Source organism: Drosophila arizonae, chromosome 4 (assembly GCF_054131065.1).
Source record: "Drosophila arizonae isolate 15081-1271.41 chromosome 4, UAZ_ARI_1.0, whole genome shotgun sequence".
In the NCBI taxonomy this organism is placed as follows: domain Eukaryota; kingdom Metazoa; phylum Arthropoda; class Insecta; order Diptera; family Drosophilidae; genus Drosophila; species Drosophila arizonae.
In genome coordinates this window covers 1565373-1587106 of record NC_142924.1, presented here as the reverse complement: position 1 = coordinate 1587106, position 21734 = coordinate 1565373, and the positions used below count along the sequence as shown (strand labels likewise).

The following is a 21734-nucleotide window of genomic DNA, read 5'->3' as shown; positions in this document are numbered from 1 at the left end:
GCAGTAAAAAGATTATTGTGAATGACAGTGTTGTCAGAAAGACTTATTGAGAGCTGTGTGACCAGCTGTTATTTTTAAATATGCTGTAAACATGTGTGGTGACACTGGCAGGGCTGCAAGAGAAAAACAAATTCAGGTGAGGGAGTCGCTCAGTCTTTAAACGCCGTTTCTATCAAGTGGTTAGTAGCACAATGAGTTAAGAGAGCGTTGCCCATAGATGTTATCAAGAATAAGCGGCGTACTTTGCACTTTGGCCTGCTCCTAAAATATAACTTATAATTGCATTTATCCTTTAGCAGCCGCATCATGGCACTCTCAAAGCCACTTTATTCGCTCTTCGGCAGCTATTTGGAGCAGCTTTTCAATCATCCAGTGCGAACGAAATCCTTAACAGCGTAATTATTGATGGAGCTATCTTAAACGGGATTAACTAATCTAAAGAATTTAATTTCCTGCAGCTGCTGCTTGGCCACCACGGCAAATGTTACCGCTCAGCGTTTGGCGGGCGCAAAGAAGCTCAACCAACAAAGCCTCTTCGCTTATGGTCTATTCGGCCTGATCTTTGGAGGCAGTGTGCCGCATTACTTCTATCAGACGGTGGAGCGCTTGTTAAGCCATGATTTTCGTTTCAGAAAATTCTTTATATTCCTCTTCGAGCGCTTAGGCTATACGCCGCTTTATCAGTTGCTCTCGCTATATTTCCTATCGATCTTCGAGGTGAGTTTTGAAGTTTAGGGAGATGGATAAGATTTAAGTAACATATTTTGTCTTGCAGGGCAACTCGCACAGCACAGCTGTTAAGAATCTGGAGAAACTCTATTGGCCCGTATTGCGCGCCAATTGGCAATATCTGTCGGTGTTCGTCTATCTGAATATTGCCTATGTGCCGCCCATGTTCCGTTCCATTAGCATGGGCATCATTTCCTTCATCTGGGTGGTGTTCCTGGCACAGAAGCGACGTCGCTTCCAGGAGAAACAAGCAGCTGCCAAGTCCACATAAACGCAACTGCCAACTGTTTATCTAAATATATATCTGTGTCTTTATCTGCGCCTCAAAGGTTCTCAAGCGGGAATAACTTTGTTTTTTTATATATGAAATGTGTTTGCTTATATATCTGTGAGTGCTTGTGAGTGTGTGTGAGCGTGTATGTGAGAACTCGAGGGCCGGTCTTATCATCTGTGAAATTCAAGCTGAAAACCTTAATAATTTTTAATACTTTTTTATGTACAATAAACAATGTTTGCATTTGAAATGGCAACAAATAATTTTATTTAAAAACGAAGCTTAGAAACTAGCAAATAATTCGAGTATATTCGATTATAATTAAAATCAATGATCGTCTCTACAATATTGTTTAGCTACTGAGAATCGCAAAAAGGAAAATCCTTTACAGCTTAGTCTTAAGGGCATGTGTCTAAAGGAAAACAAATCTTATACTGCACAACAATTAGCCTAGACATATTATGTAGAGATTTCTATAAATTGTTGCTTGCATATTGCGACTAGGGATGTTTGACTAGTTGAGATTTACTTAGAGTAGGCGGGGGATTTCCCCTTCTTTTGCTTTACAGTTCGCCGCACATTTTGCGCAGCGAATCGGTTAACACTCAAAAGGCAATCGCCGAAGGACTCCGACTATTGTGCATTGGTGTGCCAGCCATGGGTGAGCCCGGCGAGCTGCCGCGGCTGAAGCAACTGGAGCAGCAGCTGGAAGCATCGTTGTCCACATGCTCGTCGCCGTCGCCGTTGTTCATGCCCTCCCCAGACGCCTTGTGGTGGTGATAGGGTATAGGTCGCTTGCGAGCGCTGCAAAATAACAAGTTTCCCTGAGATTAGATAGAGTCGAATAATCGCGATTCCGCTACAACAAAATAAAAGCCGCACAAACTTACCAAAAAACAGAAAATCATTTCAATCAATTGAAATCATAAACTAAATCCTTTAAAAGAAAATCAAATAATATACAATTTGGCATTGATATAATTTATTTTTGTGCTGCGTGTGCTGGAGCTAATTGGACAAGTAATTACAATTATAATCAAAATTGAACAAAGCACACGAAATAAAGTAAGCTACACATACGGAATATACAATGAGAGAAATATATATGTAAATGATAATTCCTGAGTTAGCTGTAAGAAAAGAAAATTATTAAAAAGAAATCAAATCAAATCAAATCAAATGAAGTCAGGTAAATCAGGTGCTCTATAAAATTGGAAATGAAAATGCAACTGAAGCTGGATAACCTGGCTAACGTCTCGAGCTGCGTGGCGAGCGACGGCTACAAAAAAATTAAATTAATTTAATCAAATAAATAGATTAAAATCAAATAGATACAAAGAATTTAAAATGAACCTTGCAGAGTAGGCAAGCAAAAATGATGATATAATATAAGAATTGTTATGCTTAAAAATATAAAATAAAATAATAATAGGGCCAGTCAAAATATATTGAGATTTGGCACTCTCACTCAGATTAGAGAGATGGACGGACTTGGCACATAAATGTAGCTTGGCATATATATACTTTATGGGATCTGCTATGCCATTTGTGCAGCCAATTAAAACGACTACTCTTTGCTATAGGATAAGCCTCTGGGGAGACCCTCAACTATGCTGAAATTTTATCAAATTAAAATTATTTGAAATAGAACCGGACAGGCGGAAAGATATGGCTATATATACACTCTATATATGTATACAAGATAAGAGGGCATAGACAGAAACAGGTATGGTTCTACGAGTTATATATAAGATATACCCATCTCTTATACACAAGACTATAGTCTCAATATATATATAATATAGTTAAGAAACTTATACAAATGATATCACTCTGCAAGGTTCATAAAACTAAATGGAACTGAAAGAAGGAAACATGTGCATTAGCGGCTTCTACCTCGTGATGCGACGCCTGTCTAGAAAACTAGGCGAGCCGCGACGTCTGGGTATGGATGGTGAGCGTGAGCCGGTTTGTGATGAGCCCGAGCCGCTGCTCGAGGAGCTGCCGGAGCTGCTTCTTGATGAGCCGCTGGAGCGTGATGAATGCGAGCCGGAACGGGATCTAGAGCTGCACGAGCCGCTGCGACTGCTCGATGAGCTATAGCGACTGGATACATAGAGAGGGAGAGCGAGAGATTAGGTAATTATCCAAGGCTTTCTATTTGAGGACAACTTACGATCGGGAGCGACTGCTGGAACGATGATGCCGGCTGTTGCTCGTGCGTCGCTTGCTGCGACTGTGATCGCTGCGACGCGAACGACTGCGACTGCGTCGAGCGGCGCTCTCCGCTGCTGCCACCGTTGCTGTCGACACCTTGGAGACGATGGCATCCACCAGAGTGCTGTCGGCGAGTGCGGCGACTAAGGGCTGTGGATCGTGAATTTTGAAGGGTTTTATAACAATTTTCGGTTTCTGTTGCGGATTATGATGATGATAGCTAATACTATTGGTCGCCACCGCAGCGGCCGCTGCAGCCGCATTGAAGCTGATGCCGCCAGTGCCGCGCCCATGCTGAGCCGGATGGCCGAGCAGGGCCAAACCAGCTGCAGCTGCGGCAGCCGCAGCAGCGCCGGCGCCACTGCCACCCAATGACAAGAGACCACCGCCATGTCGCCCATGATGATGATGATGATGCACATGATGGCCACCAGCGGCGGCGGCTGCCAGCAGCGCATGCTGCGGCCCATGGCCATAAATATTGGGATTGTACATGCTAAGACTACGCGTTAGATGGTGCTGCTGCTGCTGATCCCGCCGGCTGAGCAACGGCTGCAAACCACCGTTGTTGCCGCTGTTGTTGCCGTGGCTGTTGTGCTGATTCTTGCAGATGTTATAGTGCGTGGCGGTCAGCAGGGGCCCGTGGTTGAGCCGGTTCGTTGTGCGATTGTAGGTGCCGGGCGTGCCGGCCAGAAAGGGCAGCGCATTGTTGTTGGGATTGTTGCTAGCATGATTAGTATGAGAAACACCACCGGGATTGAGAGGAACACCACCACCACATACATGACTATTGTTATTGTTATGGTTAGTATTGTGTCTACTGTTGGGATTGTTATTCAGCGTGCGGTTATGAAAGATGCGCTTCGTCTGTGGATGTTGTTGGGGTCTGTGATTGAATTTGGCTATTGTTGTTGTTGTCGTTGCTGCTGGTGTTGTTGCTAACGTTGGGTTAATTATTGCAGTTGCAGTTGCAGTTGCTGTTGTTGCTGCTATTGCCGTCGGATTGGCTGGGCTCTTGGCACCACCGTTGGCCGCCATTTGGGCCGCTTTGCTAATTGGCGGCGTACGCGGCTCAGCTGCTGTCGCGGGAGGCGGCGGCGTTGTTGTCGTTATCGTTGTTGTTGTTAGAATAGTAGATGATGTGGTTGTTGTTGTTGTTGTTATTGTTGGCATTGTCAGTGGGTTATTAATCAAAGCGGTCACATTGTTAGCAACAAGAAATTCACTTAGCGAGTTACGTTTGGTGGTGGCCAGCACCACATTGTTAGTATCGCCACTTACTTCGCTGCCAGCGTCCGCGTCCTTGGCATCGCCGATCTTTTCCAATGTTTTCATCTTCTGCTTGGCCTTGGCCGCAATGCCCGACTTGAGCTGCTCGAGCATGCGCAGCTCCTGCTGCTCCTCGCGCTCGCGCTTCGACTGCTGATAATCCTCTAGAGCTGCAGCGCTCATCTCTGTCTCCTCCTCGGCGCCATCGTCGCTCTGGGCACGCAGGCGGACGATGGGCGTGGGCTTCGTGTCTTTTGACTTGGACAGCTGCCGCTTTTTGTCCTGCAGAATGTCCTGATACCGCTCGGGATTGCGCTCAGCCGGGGAATAGCGCAGCTCTGAGGAGCTGGAACTTTCGGAGCGACGTTTGATCTGTCTGGGACTTGGCGTACTGCCCTTGTCCTTCACCTTATCTTTCTCCTTTTTGAGAGCCTTCGACTTGGTGGGCGTGCCCCAGCGTTCGCGCTTCATGTGGCTGCTCTTGGACTGCTCGCGCTGCCTTGGGCTGTTAGGCTCGCGCTTTACCTGCTCGGGCGTCTGGCTACGGCGCCGCTTTCTCGGCGTGGGCGTGCCTGGCTCGCTGTGGGAGGAACTGCCACTGGAGCTGGACGACGAGGAACTCGAGCTGGACGCTGCGCGTTTGCGCTTCGTCTGCTCAAGCGCCACCATCACCGACTTGGTGCCCAGTATATCGTTCACAGTATCCTCGGCGGCCTTGAAGGGATTGAAAGCGGGCGCTGACGCCGTCTTCTTCGATGCTTCCGGCGAGCGAGTCCGTTGCTTACTGACTAGCGCGGGCGAAGGTGTTCGCTGCCTTTTATGCGATCGGGAACGCGAGCGGGAATGACGACCGCCACCTCGTTTCGGCTGAGAGGCTGAGCGACGATCGCGCCTACGATCTTTGCCGTGCTCTTTGACTGCATCGCCCGAGCGCTGGTTGGACTTGGGTCGCTCTTTGGAGAGCTGTCGCTCCTTTGAGCGCAGTCGCTCTCTCGAACGGTGACGATCTTTGGAGCGCGCACGTTCCTTTGATCGTTGCCGTTCTCTTTCCCTTGACCGTTGTCGCTCCCTCTCCGTCGAGCGCTGTCGCTCTTTCGACCGCGGCCTGTCCTTTGATCTTTGTCTCTCCTTGGAGCGCACTCTCTCCTTTGATCTCTGCCGCTCCTTGGAACGTGCCCTCTCTTTTGATCTGAGTCTCTCCTTGGAGCGCACTCTCTCCTTTGATCTCTGCCGCTCCTTGGAACGTGCCCTCTCTTTTGATCTGAGTCTCTCCTTGGAGCGCACTCTCTCCTTGGATCCAAGTCTCTCTTTAGAGCGCTGCCTCTCCTTTGATCTCTGTCGCTCTTTGGACCGTTGCCTTTCCTTTGGACGCTGTCGCTCCTTTGATTGCTGACGCTCCTTAGACTTATGTCGCTCCATGGATCGTGCTCTGTCCTTTGACTTGAGGCGCTCCTTGGAACGCTGACGCTCCTTTGATCTATGTCTCTCATTGCGCCTTGTTTCCTTCGAGCGCTGTCGCTCCCTCGAGCCCAACCTCTGCTTGGAACGCTCGCGCTGTCGCTCCTTGGAGCGTGTTGGCTTCTCAGTCTCTCGCCGCGGCGGCGTTCGCGTCGACTTATCTCGCTTTTCCCGGCGACTGTCCGTCGAGGAGTCATTGCGGCGCGACTTCTTGTCCTTGCGCCGCTCGGTCGAGCGACCGCGAACGGGATTCTCTGCAGGTGTGTCATTATCCTCGGCAGCTGCGCGAGATTTGCTCGACTTCTTGTCCTTGCGCTCAGGCGAACTGTCAAGGATGAGGCACAATCAATGAAGGATTTGGCTAGGCAATGTAGTTTTCGACTTACTTGGAACGTGCCGAATCCGTGGAGCTGGCACGTGCTCGCTGCTTCTTCTTGAGCTTCTTCTCGCGCTTCTTCTGCATAACAAAAGAGGAGGAATTGTTAACACAAACGGAGCAGAAACTGTAAAGCGTCTAGGCCTTAGCATTGATATTTAGTTATTTAAATATGTGTGTATATAAACACAGTTATTTTCATTCGGTATGATCATATGGCATGATATATGAATGTGGGTATATCTCATGATGAATTCTCGCTTTGATTTGATGATAATTGAAAGCGGGCTGAAAAACATTTTTTTTTTCGTTTTTTTTTTTGTTGGATAGATATACACAAGAGAGTGTTGACGCTATTCTATATAGAAATATATATTTATATGTTAGAAAGAAAACAGACAAATGAAAGTACTTACAAAACTACAAGAGAGCCTTTGAAAGCTATCCTATATTAATGAAGCGCCAAGGGTTTTCATAAACAAAATATAAATTTTCTTTTTCGTTTTTCTTTGGAATTTTTACTTATACAAATTTTAAATGGTTGGAATTTTGTGGATACTACATAATAATTCAGATAAGTTAAGCAAACAGAACAAAAAGGAAAACATAAGTAAGAATCGAAGTCGGCTAATACCGACTGCAGAATACTCGTTCACGGGCCAGAGGGAGTCTGCCTTAACTAAACTCTCCATTGTGGGAATTCTACATAGACGAGGGCCTCAAATCTCTAGTCGGTAAACAGAAGGACAATAAAGACTTATATAGCACAAAACTAATATGTTTTTCCCATTTCGTGAACGGGCATAAAAATAAGTACAATTTTTAAAGTTGTTTAACTATGCACAAAAGAAATTTATTGGAGTTATATAAATATTATTTGTGCAGAGCTCTATTTTGATATTGATTGATCGACTAGCTATACGAAATCAAAAGGAAAATTTAAAAATTAAAAAGTTTCAAATGAAAATTTGTTAATACTAGTTTTTGTGTATGTTTTGAAGCCTTTTTGTTTTTACCTTTTACAATATTTTTGTGGGGTGATTTTATTATATTTGATTTCTTTTATTGTTTTTGTTTTTTTTTTTTTTTTCTAATTAATTTTTGGTATGCTTTAATGTTTTTCATAGAGTTTAGAGATTGTTAATTATTTTTTATTTTTTTGGTGGAAAAAAGAAGTAAATAAGCGAAGAGAAGAAATGGCGTATGTTTAATATTTGGATGAACAATTTGAAACAACGAAAAAAACGATAAGATCAATCGAGTTATTATCATCGTATATATCATGTAACGTATATAAGGCATAGTATATATATGTACAATATATACCAAATGTAGAGAGAGAAACAATTATATTCATTTAGACATAACGTTAGATTACACTAGAATAGTTTCATCAAATGATTCTTTACATAAAAGTTAGGCAGAGAGAATGTTATATATATGTATATATAGTATATTATATGGCAATTAGTAATGCATAGAGTGGAGATTGGTTAAGAGAAAAAGTTATGATATCTTTAAGATTAGCACAGCTCATGCACTCCCCAGGCATTCGAACTGGACACCTTCTGTCAGCTGTCCAGCATTCTTCTCAGTTCTCTCTTTTATCGAATAGGGTTTTAGTAGGGTTTTGCTGTTGGTTTTACCTTCTCCTTCTTGGCTTTCTTGCGTGCACTTTTCAGCTCACGCTCGGCGTCGCTGCTGCCTGCCTCCTCCTCGTCGCTGTCGTTGCTATCGCTGCCGCTGTATTTGCGCTTGCGAGATTTCTTCGACTTTTTCGACTTACTGCAAATAGAATGTTTAAAAATACACAAATTAGTTTCTTTTTGCTTTGTTTAAATAATAGAGAACGTTTTAACTAGAATTTTGTCCAGAGACTGGGCACCCCAAATGGGAGCTGGCAGCAATAACTTGAAGAATGCGATTTTTTTTCTTTTGGGGGGTTTTAAAGAGTTTTGATTAACTTGTGGTTTTTTAGTGCTTTACCTTCATCGATTAAACTGCTCAAAATTGCATTGTCTTAATAAATAGTAGTAGGTTAATTAATAATAATAGAAAGAAAGATGAGAAAGTAATACGCTTTTAATTGTTGTCAAAAACACAGTATTTTTGATACCTTAACAAACGAGACTGTACTTAAACTTTGTGTGTGTGAGTGTATGTGTATGGGTGTGTATGTGTGTGTGTATGGGTGTATGTGTATTCAGTATACGAAGGCTCACCAACAAGCATGGCGAATCTGTGTTGACTTTAGAGTTTTATCTATCTATCTAGATAGTAAACAATCCTTGAGCAATTGAAAGTAATATTATTATAATAATATTATTACCTCTCTAGTGCTCAATCACATACATACAAAGCCACAGAAAAGTCACAGAATTTAACTGAATATTCGAAATTCAGAATATAATTGAATAGAGTCTCAATATTCGCCATACTTTTGGAACGCGCCCCGTATATGGGTATGATATATGAAATAGCAAACAAATTTTGTAACACAATACAATTTTATATAGAATAAACGAATTTTTTTACTTACCACAAGCTGAATAAGAACAAATGTGAACGAAATGTGTGTGTGTGTGTGTGTGTGTGGGTGGGTGGGGGAGAAAGTGTGTGTGTGTGTGCTTAGAGATAGATAGAGTTAGAGATAGAGATATAGAGAGATAGTTACAGAGACAGCCCATAGCAACCCTACGTTGTCAGGCCAAATAAAACGAGGCTTTGAGCGCATATGATTAACAAAGTATATTAATAATACTTTTTCTTTTGTCATTTTGAAACATTTCATTTTGTTTATAAACTAAGTTATATTATGTGTGTGTGTGTGTGTGTGAGTGTGTGTCCGTGTGTTTGTATATTTGTTTGCTTTTTATTTGTACATAACTTTTCGCTTCTTTTTACTTTCTTTCTCATATGAATCCCTTTTTGGTTTGAGTTATTTTTTTGTTGTTTTAAAATGCAATGTAAAAAAAGGAGTAGAGACGAAAAACACAAAATGTATATTAAGCAGTTGTTTTCTTTGTTAATTACAAAAGGTTTCGTGTTCAATTTTTGTTTGTTTTGGCAACAACAACAAGAGAAATTAAAAATAGTTTCAACTTTTACAATATGAAACAGAAAATTTATGTTTTTTTGAAATAGAAAACTAGTTGAACAGACAGCTACGAGTAGGTTTTCTTTTTTTCTTTTTCGATTTGTGCCGAGCTCTTACCTCTCTTTCTTGTGCTTCTTTGACTTTTTCTTCTTATCCTTGCGGCGCTCCGGACTAGCAGAACTGGAAGAGCAAGTGAGATTTAGATATTTCAACATCTTTGATGATTGAGGTGAATCAATTGTGGTTACCTCTCCCTGGCGCGTTTCTTTTTCTTCTTTTTGTCCGATCTGGACACATGGTCGCGCTCATCCCCACTGGCAGCCGCAGCATCTGACTTGCCAGCTCCATCGTCGCGTTCGCGTGAGGGCGTACGCAGCAGCGCATATCGCTTGCCTGTCTCCTTGTCTTTGCCAGCTGCTGCTGCAGCTGCGGCCGCCGTTGAAGCCGCTGCTGCTGCTGCCGCAAGGCTTTCGCGCTGCGCGTCCAGCTCCTTTTGCAGCGCCACTGTCTTGGCCAGGTCCTCCTTAGCCTTGCGATCGCAATCAAAGCTGCTGCCCTCCACAAAGTACTCGGATATGTTGAATGCCTCGCGCAATTTGGCGTTCTTCTGCTGCTGTGCCTCGGCAATTTGATGGGTCTCACGCACGCTGCAATAGAAATGGGAGGATGTCATTAGATATCATCATACAAGCCCATGCCATATCATTACTATTCTCCTATATAAGCCCCTCTCTCAGCCCATTTGTTTACCTGGCCGCCGCTGCGCTGCCAGCGCCCAGCAGCAGCGTTTGCAGCAACGTGCTAGACGAGTGCTTGAGCAGCTCGAGCAGCGCCGGCAGCGCCTGTCCACCCGTCCCATTTACATTCTCCGACTGGCGACCTTCTCGTTCCCGGTGTGCCAGCACAGCTGTTCGCTCCACTGGGCATTGCGTCAATTGCGTCACTTGCGTATTCTGGCAGACGCAGGCGCAGTCGCTGTGCGGCTTCTTCGGCTGTGCTGTGCGCCTGTTCTTCTTGGCGCCGCTTGCCAAAACCGGCCGCAATGGCTTGAACTTCTTGGCCACGGCAGCATAGTTAAGTGCCGCCGCCGATGTCGCCTGTGCCGTGAACTGGAAACTCTCGTATTTGGCTATATACTCGCGATTGTCGTGCTGGAAGTATTGCGCCTTGCATTTCCTGCCACCGACTGTGCCAGCCACACACCCCACAATCGCATTGGGGTTGTTGTTGTTGCTGCTGCTGCTGCAGCTGTGGTTCTTGCTGCCGTTGTTGTTGTTGTTGTTGTTGACGCAGCCGGTTGCGTGTCCTGCGCGTTTACGACGTTTACGCCGCTTCTTTGCCTTGACGACCTGCAGCGTGGCGAAGGCTCTCGTCGTGCTTCTCGCCTCCGAGTTGGACGCGGAGGTCGAGGTGGCTGTGGCCATTGCGGTGGCCGTTGCCGTTGCCGTTGCCGTTGCAGTGGTTGTTGTGGTGTTTGTGTAGATTTCCGAGGAGAGCATTTTGGAGAGTTCTCTTCTTCAGTTGGGGGTTGTTTATTTTTTATTTATTTATATATTTATTTTATGTTATTTTAAGTAGAGCGCGCTGTTTTTTGCTTTACGAAAATATTGGAGTATTTCCTCTAATTTGCATTTTCATTTTGTTACATTTTAGTTTGTTTACTTTCCACATTTGTTTTAGGAAGACCGTGGATCATAGATTACTGTTATTATTATTATTTATTTTTATTTATATATATTTTTTATTGAAAAAATATTAATCCTTATTCCATAGTTTGTAGAGGAAGACAATGGATTGATTAATATATTTTGTTTTATTATATTTATTAATTTATTTATAGTGTTTTTTTTCCACAATTTATTAAGGATTTTTATTAATAGTGCTTTTATTGTATATAAATATATATATATTGTATATTTTTTGTTGGAAGACCGCAGACTTTTTTTTTATATATTTGCTAGAGTTATTTTCATATAATGAAATTAGAATTTTGTATATACATATAATGAAATTAGAATTTTTTTTATATACCTTGTAAAAATGTTTGTATATAATTTACTTTTTTATCTTTACGGTTTTTTTTTCCAAATTTAGTTCAATATGTTCTTATTTTATTTTTATTTGTTTATAGACACGTTTTCTGATATATTATTTATAAATTTATTCAATATAAAAATAAATATTTATTTGTTGTATTATATTTAACACTTTGGAAGACGTTGGATTAGCATTTGCTTGAAACTTTCGCTACATTTGCTCTTTAATAAATTTGTTTACTTTGTTGTTTTTATCCAGGATTTGGAAGACGTTGGATTTTCCATATAATATTATATAAAGTTCGGATTTTTAAGTAGATATTTTTCTCGTAGTACTCCGCTTGGGCAAACGATTAGCGCCGACTTCATTTAAAGACTAAATACTAATTTCTAATTACGTGCTAAGTTTGGAAGACTTATTTAGTGATTTGTTGCTTTTGGTTTGGGTATTTGGGTCTTTAGGTGCCGGAGCTCACATTACAGTTTGGTATGCGAGAGCTCAGTGCTCCAAACAACAACAGCAACCACTAGAATAAAGACAACGGCGACGGTGACTTGATAGCTGTTAAGCTCTTGTGGATTGGATGAGCTGGTAGCCACCAGTAATAGTAGCAGCAGCAGCAGCGTTGCCTGTCCATGGCTATGATGGGCTTAGCTGCACACTTGAGGGGCTGCGCATCGGACATTGGCGTATCGATTGCATTTTCGCTTAGCCGCATTTTCCTCAATTCGTTTTTTTGTATGTGCCAAATATTGATTTTTCCAGCGCTGCAGCAGCAGCAACATTTTCCAATGCTTTCATGTTTCCTGTCGGCGTTTTTTGTTGTTGTTGCACTAAACTTAACTTTTATTTTAATTTACTATTTATTATTGCTTTTAAGTACTAGTATTAAATTTTTTTTATATTTTTATTATTTTTGTATTTCCTGAGCGCGTTCGCCAAACATTTGGCTTTGGAAGACTTGAAGTGACTGCCGAAAATCTAAATTTCATCTCGGCCGCAGCATTTTCTCTACAACTGGCTGCGTTCTGATTGGCGCCTGGACCAGCGGGTGGGTTGTTTGGTTTGTTGTTCTTGCGCATGTGGGCTTTGGCCCACTGGGCCAGCTGGCTGAGATTTAAGTTGAGTTGGACACGCGACCGGGAAGGCAACTAAGTTGAAGGCTTTATTGATTTGTCCAGTGGGTGTGTGTGAGCGCGGCACACAATATTTTGTTTAAATTACATAACTAACTATACTTAAGCTATTATGGAAAATCAATTGAGAGCTACTTACGCTACGCGTCCAAATTCATCCTTGGCTAAATCGGTTTTGCCTTGGCCCATTAATTTCTGGCGATATGAATCCACTTGCGACTTTATCTCCTCCGGTGTGCGTCTGCCAATAAACAAGGATATTTCCTTACTTAATTTAATTTAAATTTAATTTATAAGTGTTACTAAAATACCTTTAAGACTTGAGCATAGATTCAAATTTAATTTATTTCACACTTTAAATCTAATTTGAATTATTGATTTTTAGCTCGTTCTATATTGTTTATAAATATAACTTTAACGGTTTTTTGTGTGGTATTTCATAGAGCTTTCCGCTTTATTGTTGAACGCGGATGTGCTCTATTGAAGCAATCTCTACAACTGAAATGCAGTCTTCCACCACCAGCCACGAGTAAGGCCAGACCAGGCTCAGCCTGGGCCGCTGTCAGTGTGCGGCCAATGGAAGAGCGCCAAACTAGAGATGGACTTTTAACAATACTTGTTACGAAATGTGACGGAAGCGGAAGTCGATCCAATATAAGTTCTATGCAAGAACTATCAGTTCAATATATTAAAGGGCATCTAGGGTCATTAATCATATTTTCTTTCTTTAAACTGGTTTTCATACAATATTATTAAATTTTTCTACGTCAAGTTGTGTAGTTCTTTTTCGTGTCACGCTGAAAAGCACGATAAGTGCTCAGCTCTCTGTCAGAGCAAAGCTGAGAGGGTGGATGGGCTGTCAAGGAGCAGAGACAGCGCTTTTTACGGTGGTGGTGATGGTGGTTGCTGCCATTTACCGCTACTGAGCGCGTATGCGTGCGTGCGCGCTCTCTCACGGCTACCAGGCGCCGAATGTAAACAGCAGCAGCAGTAGCAGTAGCAGGCGGCTGACAGCGGGGAGCGAACGTAAATATTAGCGCATTGGGAGAGAAATGCATGTTGGACCGAATGTGCACAGTGTTGGCCACCGGTGTTATATAACACCGAATATTGCATTACGCATGCAGGAGTCAACTGCTAGAGCTGACTGACTGTGGCAGTGTCTCATTTAACATTGCTTCACATATGTATGCAAACTTACCCTTGCTTCTCGAGTATTTCCTCGAATTCAATGCACTTCACTTCGATTTTTCGCTTGCGATCGTGGTCAAGTATCTCCTTGTTAGGGGGCCGATTCAGTTGGGCGTCTAGCTTTTTGGTGTCATCCTCGGCACGATACTCCTTGTCCTTTTTGCCCGGTCGCACAAATGCCCAATTGCGCTGCACATGTCCATTGGTGCCGGAGCCACGCGGCGTTGTTAATCCAATGCCGTTGTACATGTTGTACCGGCTGTTCGCTCGCTATGTGTATTTTATTTAAACGTTTACTTTTCCGTATGCATCAGCGTTTGGAACGGCGCAGCTGCTCCGCCAAATGTGCAGTTTGCAAACACAAGAAAAATCGATTTTGTCTACCAGGCGACGCCGCTTCCGATGCAACTCTAACTATCGATATACTTGCAAATTTGCGATTTCCTATCGATGTTGTAGAAAGAGCACTGAGCATTGTAAACAAATAAACAATTTGGTTTATTTTAGTTTGAAAGCTGATATTTTTACACTTTAAAATATGCAAACTGATGATAATGAAAAAAATGAAGCTGTGGAAGAGCCTACCAAAGTGGTTTTCAAGAAAAAGCCCCGCAAAAATCTGCGACAGCGCAAAAACTCTGATGATGGCGACAATGAGGAACAGTAAATATATTCGTATAAAATATTATAAATATATATATTAATGTCTACCTAAAAAAGGCTCACGCTGGATGAAATCAAGGAGCGACAGCGACTACGTCAACGCCCCAATGGTGTTAGCCTAGTGGGTCTGGCGCTGGGCAAGAAAGTGGCACCGGAGGAGGAGCTGGCCATAAAGGATCCGTTCAATGTGAAAATCGGTGGACTGGTCAACATGCAAACAATAAAATCGGGCAAAATGAAGGAAGTTGATGATGCCTATGACGTGGGCATTGGAACACAGTTCTCAGCTGAAACAAACAAGCGCGACGAAGACGAGGAAATGATGAAATACATTGAGCAAGAACTGCAAAAGCGCAAAGGCGGTGCTGCTGACGAAAATTCAAATGATCATGACGACCGCGATGCCCATAAATATATGTCGCCCGAAGATGCGGCACTTTACGCTCTGCCCGAACATCTGCGACAATCCTCCTCGCACAGATCTGAAGAAATGTTGTCCAACCAGATGCTCAATGGCATACCCGAAGTGGATCTTGGCATCCAGGCCAAGATACACAACATTGAGGCAACGGAAGAAGCTAAGCAAAAACTGCTACAGGATGCTAAGAACAAAAAGGATGGGCCCTCACAGTTTGTGCCCACCAATATGGCTGTCAATTTTATGCAACACAACCGCTGTAAGCTGCTACTGGAATTTCTATTTAAATATATTAAATTTTGATTTATTTATCTCCAGTTAACATCGAGGACAGCAGTGAACAACGCAGGCGCAAGCGTGAGAATAGGGAAGCCGACAACAAATCCGCCAGGAATCAAACGAATCCCAATGGAGTCAAGCGTGCGACAGATGACTATCATTATGACAAGTTTAGAAAACAATTTCGTCGATATTGAAATAGAGTACAAAGTTTTATATATACATTTATATAGTTTATTTAATATGCCGCTTCAATTGTAATCATAAATTGTTTAATTCCATGTCCATGTGCTGTAAATAAATAAATAATATTTTTATTAATTGACTGATTTCAAACCATTTTAATTTAATAATTAGAACAAATTTATTCAGTTGAGAAAGTTAATTTCAATGCAACGAATGACTGAAGCTCAATGAGATTCCTACTCAAAATATCATCAAAATATATTTATAAACTATATATGGTATTTGTTATAAACACACCTTATAAAGTATTAGTAATAAACAGCTGGTCAGCAAGTTAGAATTTAACTGCAATAGAAAAGATTTAAATTAATTCACATTTATCAAAATTGCATAGCTATCAAAGTTTTATTTGTGTTCAGTTGAGAAATTTTATTTCATTGCAACGAATGACTGAAGCTCAATGAGATTCCTACTCAAATATCATCATCTAAAGGAATCAAAATCAATTATAATTATCTTCTAATACACACCTTATAAACAGTTTGATAGATCATGCCGGAACAAAACTGAAATGAAACAAGAAATCCGAGGAAAATTAGTTGTAAATTTAAAGTTATTGAACGTTTATAACTTACCTTTGACAAAAGATGGATGTATTAGCTTCTGGAACAAACTGCACATAAATTATTAGCTGAAATAAATATTTAAGTATTAACTGCTGAAATATTTAGAAATCAAATGAATTTTCTTGTTTTTTGTTGTTTTTATTATACCCAGACACAACATTGAAACGTTCATCCTCGCTCTAGTATTTCTGTCAGCCTAGTTATTATATGTTGTTTAATAGAATGAAAAATCTATTGCGAAAGTGTAAAACGCGATGCACGTTCCCCTTTGTTTGCTTGTTTATATGATGCCGATCTTGTTGGCAATATCCAGAGCATCGTAGTCACGCGCCAGGCGCACATAAGCCTTCTTCTGACCATCGGGCCGGATCAGAATGTTAACCTTAGCCACCTTAATGTCGTAGAGCTTGCGCACTGCGGCACGCACGTGGTTCTTGTTGGCGCGCAGATGTGTGAGGAAGACCAGAGTGTTGTTATCCTCGATCTTCTTCATCGCTGCTTCCGTGGTCAACGGGTATTTGATGATGTTGTAAGCATCCATGCGATTCCTAGTGGGCACCGATTTCCTTGGATATTTAGGATTGCGTGGCAGCTTCAACGTTGTGGGACGACGGAAGTGCACATTGGTGCGAACCTTGCGAGTGCGTGTACCGAAGGCGCCTTTGATGATCTGTAGAGGAATCGCTTTTGTATTCATGTTTCAGACGCAAGCTATTTAAGTACGCTTACCTTGGTCTGAACCTTCTTGGCAGTCAACAAGGCAACAGCCTTAGCCTTGGCAGTACCCTTAGCGGGTTTAGCGCCAGCCTTGCCAACGGGCTTCTTGCCCTTGGAAGCAGCACGTGCCTTGGCGGAGAGCTTAGCCAGCACAGACTGGGGCTTCTTGCCAGCGGCCACTTTCTTCTTCAGATCCTTAGCCTTTGGCTTGGTGACTGGCTTCTTCAGGGCGGGCTTCTTAGCAGCGGCAGCAGCTGGCTTCTTGGCAGCACCAGCAGCAGTTGCGGGCTTCTTAGCGGGCGCAGCTGCCTTTTTGGCCGCAGCTGGCTTGGCTGCAGATCCTGCCTCCTTCTTGGCACCAGCAGGTGCCGCGGCAGCGGCCTTCTTCTGCTCTGGCTTCTTATCGCCAGGCTTTGCTATAATTATAAATCAACAAAAAATTAGCACTAGTAAACAGTAGTGCAAAAAGTTGGGTTAAGCACGAACACACAACGCTAAAGCAAGTGGACACAATATTTTTACTAACAAATGCACTTAATTAGAAAATCGGATGACTAAATCATTTAAATTTAGCACTTGTCATCTTCTTGACCATTGTTTTCAATTGTGAGTCGCAACCGCACCGCACGTGGCGCAAATATGGCGAAACATTTTGGGTATTTTTTGCGCTAAATTTGTAATTAATCACATTTCCACATGCTGCATTGCATTCAGCTTGCTTTGGCTTTGAATTAGGTGACAAAACCACATATTTTCAATATAATTTTATATGAAAAATCCTTACCGGATTTCTCGGTTGGCTTTTTAGGTGGCATTTCTACGAGAAAAAGAAATGAAAAGGAAAACTAAGGGGCATTTGACAAAGCAGCGGAAGCAGTTTTTGACAGTAGTGTGGCCAGATGGGTGGTAAGTGGCAACGCTGAAAAGTTAAGTGTGTTAAATGGCAGCGCTAGTAAGCGTGCTTTTCAAACCATGTGGCAATATGATGGCAACGCTGTAAAAATATTAAAATAAGTGGCAGCGCTAGTTTTAGACTTCAAATTTTAAAACCGTTTTATTATAAGTTTCTACGAATATTTGTGTGAAAGCTTGATTATTGTACTTAAATAAAATTAGTGCAAGCTTTTCAGCAGGCACAGCCACTTTTTTGTTTGTCAGAGCGACTGCCAAAGAAATTACGTAAATCTGTAAATTATTTAAAGAGAGAAATTACTAAAATTCAGTTATTAATACAATTTTCATTACCAAATTTGTGCGATTTTTCCGGTGTTTGTGTTGTCTGCTCCTTTGCTGTGGCTTGCAGTGCTTTCAATTGTTGCTGCACAGCTGCTTCGAAGGCTAAAGCAGCCAAGCGTTGAAAAAACTCTGTGATTTTGTACCCGGAACGTGCCGATACGGACCAAAATTCCGCTTTCAGCTCCGAAGCTGCGAGGCCTGCGATGCGCTCCATTCTCATGAACTCTTCTTTGGTCTGGAATGGGGGGACATATAAGATTTAAGTTGCTTAGTATGTACATGAGCTTACCAATAGATCTGCCTTTGTGCCCACTAGAAATATCAAAGGTTTCTGTGCCGTGTTGTAATTCAGAGCACTCGATAGCCATTTCTTGGCTGCCTCCAGTGATTCCCGCTTGGACATGTCATAGGCGGCTACAATAACTGGGGGAGAGGTAATATATATAGTTGGAATATAGGCATAGCTGGACCTACCACTGGCGTTGCGATAATAGGCACCCGCAATGCACTTGAAACGCTCCTGGCCAGCCGTGTCCCACCTGCAGGAAAAGCGGAATTTGTATAAGAGTTGATGCAGTTGCTCCACTTACATTTCCAGGCTGAAATTGTGACCGAGTATGCTAAAATTCTCCAGCTCGAAGTCAACGCCAATTGTGGCTTTATAGTTGGACTGGAATTTGTCATAGCAGAAGCTGGAAAAGAAGAAGAGTTTAAAGGGAAATTATTCACAATAGAAATAGTTGTTCGTTCACACTGCACAGAGGTTGACCCACCGGTTCACCATGGCCGTTTTGCCCACAGCGCAGTCGCCCACAAAGATAACCTTGCAGGGCCTCAGCTTCGGTTTCCTTGGCAGCTCCAGCTGGTAGCGCAGCTGTGGTGCGAAGTCCTTCTCCCGACTGTAGGGCGTCTGGGCGGTGCTGTAGGCGGGCGGCAGGTGGCGCAGGTGGGTGCGTGGGTCGTGCAGCGTCACAGTTGGCGGCGTGGGCAGCAGCAGATTCTGGCGCAGCGTATGAGCCATCATGAACGTTGCGTTCTCAACTGAAAGCGAGACGAGCTCAGGCTGAAAGCTGAAGCGGAATGAATGAAAATAAAATCAAGCCACAATAACCGCAGGCCGAGGCATGAACTTGGCGGCTATCAGGCGGCTCAAGGTGTGCTGCGACTTTATATGCAAATGTCTGTGATAGCAAAGCCCTCGAAACGGGGCTACGAGCGATAGAGAAGTGGCACAGGTGACCCAAAGCTTGGTCGACGGATTTTCCCAGTTTTTGTTCTGATTCCGATTTGCATGGAACAAACGGAAGAGGGAAGCGACTATTTTGATAGTAATAGCTATCTTATGGGATATACGATAACATGTGGGAGATATTACTTTAATTATTACTGAAATGATGTTCATATATTATATCTCAATTCATTGATCCGATGTGTGCTTGTCTCCGTTGGGATAATGAAAGGGGCCCACGCTCTTGACCTTCTGCAGCAGCTCCGGGTCCAGCTCCAGGGCCTTGTATAGCGCGCGTTTCAGCTGCTTGTACTGGAAGTGTGGCGGGAAGGGCATATCCTCGAAGGCGAGCATGAGCAGGTTGCCCGCCTCATTGCCCACGGCCAGGCAGCGACCACAGTGCGAGAAGCTGGAAAAGAAATCGCATGAGGATCATGGAACAGTGGGAAATGGACTAAGCCTGAGCCAACCAGAAGGTGGTGTAGTGAATCTTGGCGTCTATCGTGGTGGATGAGACGGGCTTCAGCGTGCTGTTGCGCAGGTCCCAAATGTCGATGGTGCTGTGGCTGAGCGAGACCAAAATTGTGGAGTGGGTGCGACTCCAGCGGGCGCAGTGCACCGGGGACAAGTGATGCTGGAGCGTGATCAATGGCAGCAGGATGCCAGCCATCCAGATGCGAATGCACCTGAAAGGGATTAGGCATAGAAGTAAGATTCCATTGGGGTTCTTCAACACAGGCTGCTCACCAGTCGCTGCCGCAGGTCAGGTAAAGTTTGGGTGACCAGGGTGAGAAGTCCATGCAGACGGCGGCTGTTTCGTGCACCTGCCGCAGCTCCAGGTGCTGCAGCGGATAGTTGGTGGAGCACTTGTACATGGTGCCCTCATCGGTGAGCACGTAGTAGAGATCGCTCTGCAGTGGATCCAGGGCGAGCTCCAGGCACTGGACATACCGGTTGGCGAGCAGCGGCACACGATGCGCCGGCTGGGTGACGCTGATCCCCTCCAGCTCGGCCTCGGCACGCTGGAAATGCTGCTGCTCGAAGCCCAGCAGATGTGGACTAGTGATCAGCTGATACTTGATCACAGCGCCCGACTGCGAGGCAGCGAGGAAGGGCGTTATGTCCTGCTCGGCAAGGACATCATTATCGCTGGGGGGAATCCACTTGATGGCCGTCACCGGGTCAAAGTAGGGCGAGGTGGCGCGCTGCGATCGCGCCAGAGCTGGCTGATCCGGCTGTGAGATGTCACGTACCTCCACGTCGCCATTGTGCAGGCCAATGGCCAGCAGTTGGGGTGATCCAGGCGAGAATTGGACCACCACCACGGGCACTGCATAGTTGTAACAGCGTTCCGGATTCACGGGATTCTTGATGTTCCACACATAGACATAGCCCCGGCGAGGCTTCCTGCCCAGCTTTGCATAGGTGTAGATGCCGTAGGAGACGGCCATAATGTCTCCATTGCTGGGACAGAAGCAGACGGAAGTGACTGCTTGCTGCTCCCTGGCCACTGGGGAGGGCGAGCTCAGCTTCCAAAGCAATTGTAGGCGATACTTGAACTTCACGTCCTCGGCGAGCGGATCGGGTGGCTGCATATTGCGAAAACGTCGCTGCTGCGGCTCAAACACATTGCTCGCCAGGATGCGCATGGTGAGCATCAGTGCCAAGCGGAAGCTGGGCAGCTGATTGATCTCCACGAATTGATCCACGCCTCCGAGGCGATAGGTGGTCACCTCCATTTGCTGGGCTCCATCTATGGGCACACTCTTGGTGGATGCCTCCAGGTCCTTGTACGTATCGAACATCTCAAAGTTCGAAACGTAGGAGCCTACCTGATCCGTTCGCAGACGCTCCGTGTTGACCAAGCGGGATTTCAGTAGCGGCTCGATTGTTTGCGTATCCGCATCGACGGTTCTTCGGGATTTGTCGGTGCCCGCAAGCAACTCCTCGTAGAGCTGGTTATCCGCCTGAACCTGTCGACCCTCCTCGGTGTCCAGCTCGGCTGTCAAGCTGGGTCGCTCGAAGAGCACCACAAGCGCCGTCTTGCGCAACAGCACTTTGATAAAGGGCGTGGCTGCCTTGGCGGATTTCCTTGGAGGAGGTCCAAAGGTCACGCTCTCCGCTTTGGACGTCTTCCTTTCCGCGCCCAACTGCAGCTTGTACATATTTATCTGAGGAAATTCCCAGTTAGGACTGATGTATACTGATTCCCCTTGCCCTCCATCTACTCACACCCTGCGCTATGTCATCCAGGGAAGCCCGCATTACGCATTTCGTGCGATATTCGGGAGTGCGAAACTTCTGCATCGATAGCTCCTCCGTCCTAGTTGTCTTCATCAGCGGATGATTTTGGATCAGTTGGCTGAGCTGCTGGAAGTCAGCAGCTCTATATTCCTTGTTCAGCGGCCTGGACATTGCCGGTGCTTACAATCTTTTCTTATTGTCTAATTTCTTCTATGGGATATCCTATTCCGATTAAAAGAGACAACTAAGGGGTATATTGTGGGTATGTCGATTTCTGTTGCAGCCAGTACATAAATGACTTACTGGTAAAGAGGTGACGGGTGAAATATATTTTGATATTAAGTGAGTATAAG

At 44.1% G+C, this 21734-nt stretch overlaps 6 protein-coding genes and 2 non-coding genes across 22 annotated transcripts; 2 read left to right on the top strand and 6 right to left on the bottom strand.

Moving 5' to 3' along the window:
- The first annotated feature begins 51 nt into the window (after positions 1–51).
- LOC108614043 (peroxisomal membrane protein 2) lies at positions 52–1266 on the top strand. Of its 3 annotated transcripts, none has more exons than XM_018007951.2 (4): positions 52–179; positions 297–395; positions 459–717; positions 776–1266. In XM_018007951.2, the coding sequence occupies exons 2-4, from the start codon at positions 307–309 to the stop codon at positions 998–1000; spliced, it is 573 nt and encodes a 190-aa protein (XP_017863440.1). In that variant the 5' UTR covers positions 52–179; positions 297–306; the 3' UTR covers positions 1001–1266. The 3 variants fall into 3 exon arrangements, with proteins under 3 accessions (XP_017863440.1, XP_089323928.1, XP_017863441.1); XM_089467802.1 differs by having other exon boundaries at positions 84–136; XM_018007952.2 differs by having other exon boundaries at positions 123–179; positions 300–395.
- Positions 1247–14176, bottom strand: Srrm234 (Serine-arginine repetitive matrix 2/3/4). Of its 13 annotated transcripts, none has more exons than XM_089467789.1 (11): positions 13795–14176; positions 12733–12834; positions 9669–10067; positions 9538–9600; positions 7970–8108; positions 6740–6769; positions 6334–6404; positions 4502–6272; positions 3180–3370; positions 2900–3109; positions 1247–1807 (listed from the first exon to the last, which is right to left on the bottom strand). In XM_089467789.1, exons 1-11 carry the CDS (start codon positions 14031–14033, stop codon positions 1609–1611), a joined length of 3414 nt encoding a protein of 1137 aa, XP_089323915.1. In that variant the 5' UTR covers positions 14034–14176; the 3' UTR covers positions 1247–1608. The 13 variants fall into 13 exon arrangements, with proteins under 13 accessions (XP_089323915.1, XP_017863426.2, XP_017863435.2 ...); XM_089467790.1 differs by lacking the exon at positions 1247–1807 and adding an exon at positions 1964–2282; XM_018007937.2 differs by having other exon boundaries at positions 3180–6272.
- A 26-nt stretch (positions 14177–14202) lies between these two features.
- Positions 14203–15465, top strand: LOC108614042 (splicing factor C9orf78). Its single transcript, XM_018007950.2, has 3 exons — positions 14203–14447; positions 14505–15124; positions 15184–15465. The coding sequence occupies exons 1-3, from the start codon at positions 14323–14325 to the stop codon at positions 15339–15341; spliced, it is 903 nt and encodes a 300-aa protein (XP_017863439.1). The 5' UTR covers positions 14203–14322; the 3' UTR covers positions 15342–15465.
- Positions 15466–15502: 37 nt separating this feature from the next.
- LOC149268955 (small nucleolar RNA Me28S-Am2634) lies at positions 15503–15596 on the bottom strand. Its single transcript, XR_016270147.1, has one exon. It is a non-coding gene; the product is annotated as a small nucleolar RNA Me28S-Am2634 (small nucleolar RNA).
- A 139-nt stretch (positions 15597–15735) lies between these two features.
- Positions 15736–15829, bottom strand: LOC149268954 (small nucleolar RNA Me28S-Am2634). Its single transcript, XR_016270148.1, has one exon. It is a non-coding gene; the product is annotated as a small nucleolar RNA Me28S-Am2634 (small nucleolar RNA).
- Positions 15830–16073: 244 nt separating this feature from the next.
- Positions 16074–17616, bottom strand: RpL23A (ribosomal protein L23A). Its single transcript, XM_018008761.2, has 3 exons — positions 17458–17616; positions 16686–17089; positions 16074–16626 (listed from the first exon to the last, which is right to left on the bottom strand). Exons 1-3 carry the CDS (start codon positions 17486–17488, stop codon positions 16237–16239), a joined length of 825 nt encoding a protein of 274 aa, XP_017864250.1. The 5' UTR covers positions 17489–17616; the 3' UTR covers positions 16074–16236.
- A 92-nt stretch (positions 17617–17708) lies between these two features.
- RabX5 (RAS oncogene family member RabX5) lies at positions 17709–19024 on the bottom strand. Its single transcript, XM_018005774.2, has 6 exons — positions 18683–19024; positions 18500–18601; positions 18384–18448; positions 18199–18332; positions 17919–18144; positions 17709–17858 (listed from the first exon to the last, which is right to left on the bottom strand). Exons 1-6 carry the CDS (start codon positions 18931–18933, stop codon positions 17800–17802), a joined length of 837 nt encoding a protein of 278 aa, XP_017861263.1. The 5' UTR covers positions 18934–19024; the 3' UTR covers positions 17709–17799.
- Positions 19025–19279: 255 nt separating this feature from the next.
- On the bottom strand, positions 19280–21617 carry LOC108612467 (dynein axonemal intermediate chain 4). Its single transcript, XM_018005350.2, has 4 exons — positions 21370–21617; positions 19885–21308; positions 19608–19823; positions 19280–19546 (listed from the first exon to the last, which is right to left on the bottom strand). Exons 1-4 carry the CDS (start codon positions 21550–21552, stop codon positions 19327–19329), a joined length of 2043 nt encoding a protein of 680 aa, XP_017860839.1. The 5' UTR covers positions 21553–21617; the 3' UTR covers positions 19280–19326.
- Between the last annotated feature and the right edge of the window lie 117 nt (positions 21618–21734).

Coding starts and splice junctions, on each gene's coding strand:
- RpL23A (XM_018008761.2), bottom strand. CDS start 17,488: ATGCCACCTAAAAAGCCAACCGAGAAATCCG. Junction 17,090..17,457: donor AAAGCCAACCGAGAAATCCG/GTAAGGATTTTT, acceptor TTATAATTATAG/CAAAGCCTGGCGATAAGAAG. Junction 16,627..16,685: donor CCAAGAAGGTTCAGACCAAG/GTAAGCGTACTT, acceptor ATTCCTCTACAG/ATCATCAAAGGCGCCTTCGG.
- Srrm234 (XM_018007945.2), bottom strand. CDS start 14,033: ATGTACAACGGCATTGGATTAACAACGCCGCGTGGCTCCGGCACCAAT. Junction 10,068..10,170: donor GGCAGCGCAGCGGCGGCCAG/GTAAACAAATGG, acceptor TTTCTATTGCAG/CGTGCGTGAGACCCATCAAA. Junction 6,273..6,333: donor ACGGATTCGGCACGTTCCAA/GTAAGTCGAAAA, acceptor CATCCTTGACAG/TTCGCCTGAGCGCAAGGACA.
- RabX5 (XM_018005774.2), bottom strand. CDS start 18,933: ATGATGGCTCATACGCTGCGCCAGAATCTGCTGCTGCCCACGCCGCCA. Junction 18,449..18,499: donor CACAATTTCAGCCTGGAAAT/GTAAGTGGAGCA, acceptor CTTTTCCTGCAG/GTGGGACACGGCTGGCCAGG. Junction 17,859..17,918: donor GGAAAAATCGCACAAATTTG/GTAATGAAAATT, acceptor AATAATTTACAG/ATTTACGTAATTTCTTTGGC.
- LOC108612467 (XM_018005350.2), bottom strand. CDS start 21,552: ATGTCCAGGCCGCTGAACAAGGAATATAGAGCTGCTGACTTCCAGCAG. Junction 21,309..21,369: donor TGGATGACATAGCGCAGGGT/GTGAGTAGATGG, acceptor GAATTTCCTCAG/ATAAATATGTACAAGCTGCA. Junction 19,824..19,884: donor CTGACCTGCGGCAGCGACTG/GTGAGCAGCCTG, acceptor AATCCCTTTCAG/GTGCATTCGCATCTGGATGG.
- LOC108614043 (XM_018007951.2), top strand. CDS start 307: ATGGCACTCTCAAAGCCACTTTATTCGCTCTTCGGCAGCTATTTGGAG. Junction 396..458: donor CGAACGAAATCCTTAACAGC/GTAATTATTGAT, acceptor AATTTCCTGCAG/CTGCTGCTTGGCCACCACGG. Junction 718..775: donor ATTTCCTATCGATCTTCGAG/GTGAGTTTTGAA, acceptor TTTGTCTTGCAG/GGCAACTCGCACAGCACAGC.
- LOC108614042 (XM_018007950.2), top strand. CDS start 14,323: ATGCAAACTGATGATAATGAAAAAAATGAAGCTGTGGAAGAGCCTACC. Junction 14,448..14,504: donor GATGGCGACAATGAGGAACA/GTAAATATATTC, acceptor TACCTAAAAAAG/GCTCACGCTGGATGAAATCA. Junction 15,125..15,183: donor TTTTATGCAACACAACCGCT/GTAAGCTGCTAC, acceptor ATTTATCTCCAG/TTAACATCGAGGACAGCAGT.